Source organism: Grammomys surdaster, unplaced genomic scaffold, assembly GCF_004785775.1.
Source record: "Grammomys surdaster isolate TR1022 unplaced genomic scaffold, NIH_TR_1.0 373, whole genome shotgun sequence".
Classification (NCBI taxonomy): Eukaryota; Metazoa; Chordata; class Mammalia; order Rodentia; family Muridae; genus Grammomys; species Grammomys surdaster.
The window spans coordinates 3,542,050-3,554,469 of record NW_021604792.1 but is presented as its reverse complement, the minus strand read 5'-3'; the positions used below and the strand labels follow the sequence as shown (position 1 = coordinate 3,554,469).

The 12,420-nt window shown below is 43.0% G+C and overlaps 1 protein-coding gene across 1 annotated transcript in view; it reads right to left on the bottom strand.

Annotated features, from left to right (window-relative positions):
• Positions 1–8,944, bottom strand: part of Slc15a5 (solute carrier family 15 member 5) — an 81,731-nt gene extending 72,787 nt beyond the window's left edge. Inside the window, exons 1-2 of the mRNA XM_028780903.1 lie at positions 8,605–8,944; positions 2,597–2,819 (exon numbers count right to left, since the gene is read on the bottom strand). Of these exons, the coding sequence (XP_028636736.1) occupies positions 2,597–2,819; positions 8,605–8,944 (563 nt within the window). The remainder of the gene's footprint in view (positions 1–2,596; positions 2,820–8,604) is intronic.
• Positions 8,945–12,420: the final 3,476 nt, after the last annotated feature.

Sequence of the window (12,420 nt, the reverse complement as noted above, 5' to 3'; positions counted from 1 at the left end):
CTTTGATTAAACACAACCCTGAGTGACTAAAACCACAGTACAATAAAGTCTCTGGAGCTATCTTTCAGAACAACTGATCATTCTCCGCTCTTAATCCTCCGGAGTCTTATTTAATCAAAATGATGTTGCTAATTAAGGATTAAAACTTCTGAATAGAATGAAAAAGGATTTCTTTCTCCTTTGGCAGGTCAAAGAGGCAAAATTTCCTACGAGGGAGCGAGCGTCCGATCTCCCTCTGATAAACTGACATTAGGACCTAACCCAAAATAGGCTTCAGTGTTTTGTAATATTAATAGGAGAGAGAGAGAGAGAGAGAGAGAGAGAGAGAGAGGAGGAAGAATTCACTTGGATAGTTGCATACACGTAGATAACATTGACTCTAAACATTTTTCTTTAGTTCAGTTTTTAAAAATATGTGAATGTTTTGGCTCCTTGTATGTATGAACCTTATGCCTGCATGGTCCCTCCTTGGTCCAGAAGAGGGTGTCAGAAGCTTTGAAGTGGAGTCATTGGTGGCTTTTAGCCATGTGTGGGTGTTAGTCACAACTGAATCTGAGTCCTTCAGAAGATCATCGGGTACTTTTAACCACTGAGCCATTTCTCCAGCCCCTCATTTAATGTTTAAGACTGTTTTTTTTTTTCAACATTTTTGTATGGTGCTGGTATCTGCCATGATTTACTGTGAAATAACAGTGGTGGACAGATAGCTATTCTTGACAATGTTGGGAACACCACACACACACACACACACACACACACACCAAACCAAACCAAACCAAAATAAAGCAACAACAAAAACTCAAATAGACAAACAAACCCAGAGTAAACACGATGCTTCCCTGTTCACTTTCAGTTGTTATAAAAAAAAAATGTGCTCAATAATCAACTTAAAAAGAGGGCAGTGTGATTTCATAGCTCCCAGGATTTTAGCGAGTCCTTGGTGGCTGACCCATTATGTTAGAGCCTCTGGTGAGGCACTACCTTACGGCCATAGCTGGAACCAAATGGTCAAACAAAGTTGCTCACCTAGTGGTAACCAAGAAGCAAGTAGAACAAGAAGAAAGAGCCAGGATTCCAGATGTCTTTCAAAACTCTAACTTGTTTTTTACGAGGCTCCACTGTGTAAAGGTTTTCCATGGTACCATAGGTCAGGGACCAAACCTTCAGTACATAGGCCTTTGGGGATACATTTTGGATCTAAATGGCACTTTCCCAAACACTAACTAATTCGTCCTCTGGGGGAAAGGTGTGAAATGGCTGTCGTGTAGACTTTATTCCTGGCTCATAGATGTTTGAAATCCACTAATGAATATTGCGGACCCAAAAGAAATTCCACACTAAGCTATGAACGGCGAGTCTTCATTAACTTCCTATGTCAATAGTTTTCTTGAATTTCTATTTCACAGTTTGTAAACTGGTTCCTTTAAGAACATGGAGCCTAGGGAGATGGTTCAGTAAGCAAAGGGCTTGCTGTGAAATCATGAGTGCCTGAATTCGAGTCCTAGCACCCCTGCAAAAAGCCAGGTGTGGTGATGCACCCTGGTATTCCAGTTCTAGGGAGGTGCGGACAGGCAGGTCCCTGAACTTCACTGACCATCCAATTTAGGAAATTGGCAAGCTTCAAAGGACAATGAAAGTTCATTTCTCAAAATCTCAATAGCTTCCAAAGAGTGAGACCAGAGGTTAACTTTGTGTCACCATGGAAACTCATGTACAAGGACACACCTACATATACTTGCACACACATACCTTTTTATTCTCCAGGCCAAGTTGCCAAGCGTCAGAGAAAGATAATTTGTCATAAAACTTAAACTCTTCAGGTGTTGGGATGAAATGGATGAGAAAAAAAGATCCTTGCATATGTCTAACATCCCTGAAACACTCTTTTCTCCATTGCTGTCTCCTCTTTACTCACCAGCCTTGCCGGTCTCATCTGTGGCCATGTCAACATAACTATTGCAGCTCCCATTCTTTGAGTATCTGCAGCTGTAGCACCCAGTTGTCTGTCTGTGGCAGTCATTTCTGAGAGAGTGCTAGTGCTGCCTTCAGATATGAATAAACTTGAAACAACCTGGTCAAGGTCATTCGCTTATGGTAAGTAGCGGTGAGACTTCCCCCAGGCCCGTTTGGCTCAGAGGTCATATTCTATTCATTGAGACAAAGCACTGTGTGTCTTCTTACTTGAAGAAGAAATTAAGCAGTTTTTCTTGGGAGGTTGTTGATCCTGTTTTATACCTGATTAGGACTGGTTTTGGATTTACTTTATTGTTTATTTGTGTGTGTGTATGTGTGTGTGTGTGTCTGCAGAGGCCAGAAGAGGGCACTCGATCTTCTGGAGCTGGAGTTATAGGCAGCTGTGAACCACTTGAGCTGGGTGCTGGGAACCAAATTGCAGTCTTCTGAAAGAGCATCAAGTGTTCTAAACTCCTGAGCCACATCTCCAACCTTGACCATGACTACTGACTGACCCATCACCACAGATGTCACCACCCTGTCACTCACCCAGACCAACTAATGACAAAGGTCAAACAGTGAGAAAACCTAAAGAAGGACCCAATGCTATAATTCTGTCTTACCATTTACCAATTACACTTACCAATTACAAAATGACATTGGCTTCTTTGATTTCTGTTCCTGACGGCCACAGGCATCTGGCACACAGACGACAGCCCTTATTCCTCCTGTGCCCAGGCTGAGGGTGAGCAGTGCTACATGAAACAGCCCAGCCCGCTCCTCCACGGGCATGCTTTTAGACACAGGGTAAGTGCCTCCATAGAAATCCTCCAAGGGAAAAGCAAGCACAGATAACAAGGCAGTGCCTGTTGGTTGAGAGAAAAGAAGATCGCAGATGCAGACTCACTGGAGCATATCGTAAATAAGCGCTTTACTCTGGAAGGGTCCAGGCTCTATGTGTGTCTTACTAGCATACTTAATATTGATCTTTGCAATTTCAGAGATGGCTTGAGTTTCCTAAGTGGCTCAGTGGGTCAGAGCTTGCACTGCCCTCATGAGAGGACTCAAGTTCAATTTGGTGGTGTGAGTGTCGGATGCCCTCTTTCGGCCTCTGTGGTTTTACTCCCGTGCGCATACCCCACTCTCCCACACACATAACTGAAAATTAAACAACAAACTTACAGAATGTTTGGTTTATTTGTAATTGACTCATAGATAAAGACATTATATTGAAGAATTCTCTTTATTGCATGTTTTAACTAGTCCAAGGTTCTGGGTTTTGTCCCACCCCCCAACCCCCGCCCCACCATGATTCAAGCTTAAACAATCTTTCCTCTTAAAGTATAGAGAAATGATGTCAATTTTTATCAACATTAAAATAATTCAGAATTGTGTTATGTGAAAATTAAGGTGTTTGCTGTGGCAGAGTATACCTGTAGTCCTAGCTCTCAGGTAAAGAGGAAGTCAGAAGTTTAGGAACATCCTTTGGGCATGTATGTCCTTGCTTCTTGGTTTTCTCACACAGCTTCCTAGATCCTTCCTGGCACACACAGAGAGATGAGAACTCTGGGGTGGGGGTGGAGGGACAGGAGTGTGTCCTGGATCACGAAGACCAGTCAGGAGGAGGTCATCACACAGGGTGACAGAGAAGCATGGGTGTCATCCCCACTTTTACCTTGTGGCCCCTGGCTTGGGGATTCTGTTCATCAAATGGAAATCACTGTGCAGCACCATCATTTCCTAGGTTGTCCATTTCTTGCCCAGCGTTTTCATATGCTATATTGTTTCCTCTTGAAACTAACATTGGGATGGGCTCTAACATTGTTAGAGTTCCCCTTCTGTCCTCTCCTCTTCTCCCTCCCTCCCTCCCTTCCTCTTTCCCTTCTTCCTCCTTTCTTCTTCTTTCCCCTTTCTCCCTTATACCCTCCCTTCCTGTGTACTAGGTGGGACTCCAGACTCTCCGACATGTTAGGCATGCTCTCTGTTGCTGCACCGCGTCCTTAACGCTATTAATGTTACGTCGTCCATTTGATCAATTTCCTTCTGTTCAATTACTCTGACATTACCATTTCTGGTACGAAATTTTGCAGAGTTGTTATGGATGGTTATGGATGATGCACAAACTTCTACAGAAATACAAAATGGGTACAGCACTTAACATCTCTCTATATGTCTTTTTACCATGTGATGAATGCATGCATTTGATTGCCATTCAGCAATGGGCTGATTGACTGTGACAGTGGACCCTTTAAGTTATTGGCTTTGAAATGTTTTCTTTCAAGGGTCAGCCAGATGTGAATCGATATGTTTCTCTAGTATTTGATCTTCCCCAGAAGTGTGATGTGAGGTTTGGCAGTACCAAGTTTTCCAAGAGCATGTTCAGTTCAGTTGGTCTAGGCAGTAACCACCCATTTAAGAACAATCTACTTCCAGACTACATGATACCCCTGTATAAGTCACAGAGATGTTCTACTTCCATCCTTTGGGAAGATGCCACAACACTCTGATTTCATTAGAGCAAGACTTCACTTCTATCTCCAGTAAAATTGATGTGATAAAAATGCAAATAAATCTGCAATACTTTTGATAAGAATTTATCTCTTTGATGCAAGGCATTGTGTCCTGCGTAAGTTGTTTGCCTGTATCTGTAAGCCCTGTAAAGAGAGGTGCTGTCATATCTTGTGGGGGGACAATTCAGGGCTGAGTGGGTATGTCAGAAAGACAGACATACAGAAAGCAATCATATAGCAGAAGGGTAAGTGTTTTTATTGCATCTAGAGGCCAAGGGACTTTGGGGGTGCTCTCTCTCAGGTGCCACCCACTTTGATTTTGGAGATGGGGCCTCTCAGGGACCTGTTGCTTGTCAAGTAGGCTAGTGATGTGTAGTGGTTCCCTCTGAACTGAAACATTATTTATGGAAGAGCAAGGTGGTCAGGAGATCTAGAGGTAAACTAAATTCACATGTCCAGGAAAGACAAAATTTTGAAGATTCGTCAAGTCTCTTCCCCAGAGTCACAGAGGCAACAGTCAGGTGCTGAGGGAGGAACTTAACCACCTGAGATGCAGAGAGGGGAGTCTCTGACCCTGGAGCTGTCTGAAATGCTCTAGTGATGTTGCCTTCAGGTCCTCGAACATGTTGGAGAGGGCTTTGTGGTAGTGGTGCCATAGTTTGAGTCAACCCTGATCCTATAAATAATCCTTCACCCACATTCCTGTTAGTAACCCCAATAAAAATGCTCTGGTTCACCAAATTGAATTTTGATATAACTATCATTTTGGTTTGTGATAGGTTCTCTCTATCAGGTTATCTCATAAGTTAGGTGTGTGTTTGTGTGTGTGTGTGTGTGTGTGTGTGTGGTAGAGGGTTAGTGTTTCCTAAGAGAAGCCTCTTACACAATAGCAGGCAGCCTGTTTTCATCTCCCAGTGTTGCTAAACTTGGGTACCACCACATCATGTATTTGGACATTGGTGGAGGGTTAGTGTTTCCTAGGAAAAGCCTCTTACACAATAGCAGGCAGCCTGTCTTCATCTCCCAGTGTTGCTAAACTTGGGTACCACTGCATCATGTATTTGGACATTGGTGGAGGGTTAGTGTTTCCTAGGAAAAGCCTCTTACACAATAGCAGGCAGCCTGTCTTCATCTCCCAGTGTTGCTAAACTTGGGTACCACCACATCATGTATTTGGACATTGGTTCTAGGGATGAACTCAGCTCTTCATGCACACATGACAGACACTACTGACTGAGCTGTCTCCCTCTACAGCCCATGCAATCACCTATATCTGATAACAGCAGGGCTAATATCAGAAACTAACAACAAACATAGGTCTTGACAAAACATCAGGAGTTTTCAAAATCTCAAGTACAGAGTGAAGATTTGAAGGGGTTAACTGTTTCAGGTAGAGAGGAATATAAACAGAAGAGGAAAAGGTAGGGGCGTAGCCAGGATCCAAGTGTCATTGGAGGTGACACAGACCCTTCCAGAGGTGCCTATGTCGTATAAATTACAAAGGTTCTATTATGTTAGATTTGGACTTATCGTTAGATAATAGAAGCAATATGGGTACAACATGAAGCAATATGTATTCATTCTTTTGCAGGAAGTCGTATTGGTAAAATGGTACGTGGGCTGCAGCTGAACAGATGGCTGGTAGCCCAGTAGATAGGCCATGGCCAAGGAGAACACTGTATTTTTTTTTTAATCTAAATTGATATCAGTTCAGGCAGTGGCTGTACTTTACTTGGAATCTGTAATATTTAGTAACAGCTTGCAGTGTCATGGCAGCTGCAAGTGGAAAATTCAGGGTGTGACGTATAGTAAGAAAACGAGGCTAAACTCATTGCCATGGGAAGCTCAGGTAGGATGACTCTGTAGTTTCAAGGCCTGATGGGGCCACACAGTGGCTTTCTAAGACACTCTGGGCTGCTTAGAAAGACCCTGTCTCAAATTAAGAAGGTAAAAAAGGAGGGCATGTAGCCTGGTGGAGGATTTCTGTAACATGCATGTAGCCTGGCTTCAATACTCGTGTGTGTGTGTGTGCGTGTGTGTGTGTGTGAGAGAGAGAGGGGGAGGGAGGGAGGGACAGAGAGACACAGAGACAGAGAGACACAGAAACAGAGAGACACAAAGAGACAGATCAGAGACAGAGACAGACACACAGAAAGACAGAGAGACAGATCAGAGACACCGAGACAGAGAGACCAAAGAAAACCAACCAACCAACCAACCAACCAACCAACCAACTAACCCATTATGAACAAGAGCACACGGGGAGTCAATCTATTTCTTTTTGCTTGAGTTTGGATCTACTTTTTATAGCCCTGTGTGGCAATTTATCCAGGAGTTCCGACTTATAGAAATAACCACATTGAACAAGAAAATGACCAAATGCCTGTAGTGTGGCATGCTGTCCAGTCAAGGAGAATTCGTCTTTCCTTATCTTGCTTTCTCTTTCTCCTTATCAGAATGTTCCCTGACACACACTAGCAGGCCTGCCAGGGCTGACTTACCCAGGACTACTTGTCTTGCACTTACTGCCACTGACAGGGAACCTCTTCACCAGGAGATTCTCCCTGCACAGTACCTACCCAGGTTCTTCAGCTCAGAACCTTGGAGGTCATCTCAAGTCTTTCATCACATTAATGCCTTTCTGGAAACGGTCACCACAGTATCATGCCTTGAGTGTCACTCTTGCTTCAACCACCATGACGAGACCTTTAGGGTCTCCATTTAAGCAGTCTTGGTGGCCGTGTGTGCTGTTTGTTGAGGTACATGCTGTTATTTCCATCCTCCCCTTGGCAGCTTCTTGTCTAGGAAGGATGACTGAATGGTTGGTTCAGCATAAGGTTCTGAACCAGAGCCAGGAAGATGGGTCAGTAGGTAGAAGTGCTCATTATACAACCTGACAACCCCGAAGCCCTGTAAAATTCTGGATATGGTAGCACACATCTTTCATTTCTATACTCCTAGGTTAAGGTAGGAGACAGAGGTGGGAGAATTGGTGGGAAGCTCACAAGCAAGCTACTCTGGAATACTTGTCTCTCTAGCAGAAACGAAGGAGTCTTAGTCAGGGTTTCTATTCCTGCACAAACATCATGACCAAGAAAGCAAGTTGGGGAGGAAAGGGTTTATTCAGCTTACACTTCCACACTACTGATCATCACCAAAGGAAGTTAGGACTGGAACTCAAGCAGGTCAGGAAGCAGGAGCTGATGCAGAGACCATGGAGACCATGGTTACTTACTGGCTTGCTTCCCCTGGCTTGCTCGGCTTGCTTTCTTATAGAATCCAAGATTAAGCCCAGGGATTGCACCACCTACAGTGGGCCCTTCCACCTTGATCACTAAGTGAGAAAATGCCTTACTGCTGGATCTCATGGAGGCATTTCCTCAAGGGAGCCTCTCTTTTCTGTGATAACTCCAGCTTGTGTCAGGTTGACATACAAAACCAGCCAGTGCAGAGACTGCCTCAAGCAAGATGTAAGGTAAAAGTTGTCCTCTCTCTCTCTCTCTCTCTCTCTCTCACACACACACACACACACACACATACACACTCGTAGAGTATCAACTCTTTATGCCTCGTCAAGCATTCCCAAGCTTCTCTAGTGTGCTCATTGTTCTTCGTGCAAACAATCCTATTGTCCTGTCTGAATTCACTTATTTTTAAGTCATATCACTGGATCTTAAAATCCAGAAATCATACCTTTCTATGAACTCTAATTACCAAAGGATTAATTATAAAAGCCAAACACTTCCTAATTATTCTACATGAACTTCCAAGACCTTTTCAGCAGATCTCTTCCAGTTGTGAAGCAAATGAATTCCGTGTTTCTTATAGGATCTGCCACAAATTTGAGTTAAAGCCCAAAGAGGGAGGTGAGGGCCTTGTTAGGTGTACGGGAGATTGACATGCAAAGCTACAATTAGCATAAAATATAGTAGCCACAGTGCTCTAGGTATTAAAAATCCTGGAAAACACAATATACACATCTACTAACAGCTTAAATAGCACAAAGAATGAAGTAAATTGAAACGACATATCTTAGTATGTTTTATGCTAAGGACTGGGTGGGAGCAAAACTAAAAATTCTTAACAAAAATGTCTGCATCTATGTGGCCTTCTCCAAATACTGTCAGTAGGGGATACTTACCTAGGAAATGCAGACACAAGGATATGTACACCAGTTTGTTCCTCCCGAGGTACTCATCCGCAAGCCATCCCATGAACACAGGGGTAAGGACTGAGGCTCCAATGAAGCCCAAGTTGAGAACGGCTGCCTGGTGGTTGTAGCAGCCAAGCCTCCCTGTGCAAAAGGGGATCATGTTGCAGACGACTTCATAGAAAGTGAACCGCTCACACAGCTCCACCAGAAGCAAGCAGATTCCAACTCGGAAACACCCAAAATGGCCCACAGTCTTCTGTTGCTCAGGACCGCCTTGTAAGGGTAAAGCTAGTTTTTCATCATTTATGATGAAGTCTGTAATGGACATGACTGCTTTTTCCTGACTACTACTTACGTGAGTTGCTTGGACTTGGTGTTGTTGTTGTTTTTTTCCCCCTATTCCTCTGATTGAAAAAAAAAAAAAGATGGCTGCCTAGAATTTCACATCTCCATGCTAAAATTTCTTGAGCATATTTTGCACATGAGTGCTATTTATTTTGATGATCTGGAAGCCCAAGAGAGAAGACCTGAGCGTCTAAACACTCCAAGTTCAGCACAGTCACATCTGATTTGTTTGTTTCATTACTTAGAGACCAAATTAGACGCTTCTTCCAAAATTATATTGAAACACGTGAATCCGGTTGCATACGTATTGGAAGCTCATCTGCCTCATGCAGATAAAGGTTTAAATATGGATGCAGAAGAAGCAGTTTTTCAGGGGAATTTGAGCACTAGATCAAGAAATAATTTGAGTCTAATAATTTCTGATATTTTAATTAAAGAAAGCCAGAACAGAGCCAAGAGATAAAGCACAGAAGGAAATCTGTTTTGACGGGGCAGGGTACCTTATCACGATTACATTTCTTGTTATTTTTGGTTGGGATTCTGATAAGAAAGTTAATTAGGAAACAAAAGTGCTTGTACATTTAGGTAACAAGCAGAGTTTACAAGGAAGTAATTTAAGCTCACTAATGAAAGGAGAAAATATTGAATAAACTCTGCTTCCTTTAGGTTGATCCCGTACTTGTCGAACGGCCTCTCCAAGGAAATGAGATTCAGAAGGCGCCATTTGACTCACTGGTTAGTAATCAGCAGTCAGGAGCACAGAAACCAGCCTACATGTGCTTCGGGGAACCTTGAGTGGAGCATTATTCTGACCCCGCAGCGGAGAGAAGAGTAGCGAGCATTGGATGCTGAAAAGCAAGCGCGTACCAATCAGGGTCACAAAGGCAGCAGTGGATGAGAACGCCTTGCCACTTGGGGGCTTAGCTACCAGGAGACAGAAAACAAGTGGATGGGACTACTGGGCCAGGTTGTAAAACGTTAACAAGCGACAGTTACTTTCACATTGGAGTATAGAACCAAGGATCAAGGCTGTGAACTTTGGTTCGTATCGTTTGTTCCATTAGGACAGTGAAATGTTTTGATTTGACCTCTGATAGCAGTCTCCACGGACAGGTTGACGCTCTTATCTGCCCAGCTTCTGTCCCTTGCTTGACTGTAATAGCTACTGTAGGTTGAATATGAATGTCCCCCATGGACTCACATGTTGGAATACTCAGCACCTGTGGAACCTTTAGGAGGCAGAGCCTTGCTGGAGGAAGTGGGTTGTGGGAGGCAGGCTTTGAGGGAACACTGGGGGTGCTGCTTTCTCTCTGCTTCCTCTGTGCATGTGCAGTGTGACCAACCATCTTCCTGTTCACACCACCGTGCCTTCCCCGTCTGTTGCCAAGTCTTCCCCTCCCTGATGAGCTCTGGCCTCTAGCCCTGAAAACCAAAATAAACCATTTCCCCATATGCTTCTTTTTGTCAGGTTATTTTATCACAGTCATGTAAAAGAAACTAATATTATGTCCTATTTTGGTTTGTGTAGAATGGTCACACAGTGTATTCCTTGAATGTGGGCACTTTCATGAGATAACAGTGATGATCTGTTCTGTGTAATTATTCTTGGAAAATGGATATACATGAAGCTTGCCTGGGGCAGAGTGTAGCCTGTGATGGAGAATGACTCCCGTCTGTTACAGGAGGTCCTGACAACCAGAGAATCCCTGTACAAAAGAGGAGCTGGGTCTACTTACTGTAAACAGGCCACTGGGGGCATCCATGAAGGCTCTATTCTGTTCAGGCCCCTTCCTGTATTTAGTTGTCTATGCTTCCTGGCCTCTGTGATGCTAACGTCTCTGCCTCCTCGGTGGGATGGTTCACTGAGTAAAGGCATTTGCCTTGTAGGCCTAGAGGGCTGAGTTCAATTCCTAGAGTTCAGATAAAACTGACACAAAAATACTCATATAAAATAATTGATTCCACAAAAGTCTTTTGTCCTCCGAAGGTATATCCTAGTTTGCATAACTACATATCTGCTTCATAAACACGTAAACCTCTCTCTCCCTCTCCCTTTCCCTCTCTCTCTCTGTCTCTCTCTAATGATGGTGATGATTATGAGATAATAATAATAATAACAATAAGAATAACATACATACAAAGTTTTAAAATTCATGGGTGTTATGACTAAAGAACGTACATATGGAATCTAGGTGGCAGGACACCGAAGGGCTAGCCACACAGACCTGGTGAAAAACCTAATGCCTCCTGGCTCCTACCCTGACAAATTTACCCTTCTGTAAAAGATTCAGGTCGTTCCAATCATCAGGAGTTTGATTAGTTAAAACCATTGTGGTTTCTGTGGTTTCCGAAGACCACAGAAAGTTAACCTTACACTAGCCAGGAAGCTTCTGTCTCTTGTGTTTGCTGCACACGTGAGGAGCCACTCACTGGGGGATATAATCTGCCTCCCAAGAAGGTGTCTTTGTGATGTCCTTTCCAAATCAGAGTGGTTCTTTTGCTCCTGTGCATGGGCCTCTAGTGAGCATGTTGGTGAGGCTGCCTGCTTCAGTAAGCTCCAAGAAGGCCAAGAGAACCACTTCCTCTGAAATTAGGCTTCCTGGAATTTTGGGGCAGAGAGAATGTTGATGATGACACTATTGGGTTGAGATAAAGTAATTAGCAAAAGAACATTTGCAAAATCGGGAGACCAATTAAGTGAGAGCCATGCTCCCACCTTTTCTTTGGGAGTCCGCTACACTGGCTGTCTATAAACCAGCGTTGGAAAGTCACAAAGGAAGCTTAGCATAGGAATGACTGAGCGATGTCATAGGTATCACACAAAAATGTCCTTGTGATTGCTTGTGCCTATGTATCTGTATTTCCCAGATACTCTAAGCAGTGGATCTTTGGGGAAGGTGGAACAATATTTTAGGTCCTGTTTGTACAGAAGACAATTTAGGGCACTGGAGAATGCTAAGTAGAACTGAGGTAATGAAAACACTTCATATGTGTGCCTTCCCTGCCACTGCTCCCCTTTATTTATTCACCTACCATCTACCACCTATCTATCTATCTATCTATCTATCTATCTATCTATCTATCTATCATCTATCTATCTATCATCTACCATCTATCTATCCATCTACTATCTATCTATCTATCTATCTATCTATCTATCTATCTATCTATCAATCTATCATCTATCTATCTATCTATCATCTATCTATCTATCATCTACCATCTATCTATCCATCTACTATCTATCTATCTATCTATCTATCTATCTATCTATCTATCATCTATCATCTACCATCTATCTATCCATCTAATATCTATCTATCTATCTATCTATCTATCTATCTATCTATCTATCTATCATATCTGTCTGTCTATCTATCATATCTATCTATCTATCTATCATCTATCTATCATCTATCTATCTATCTATCTATCTATCTATCTATCTATCATATCTGT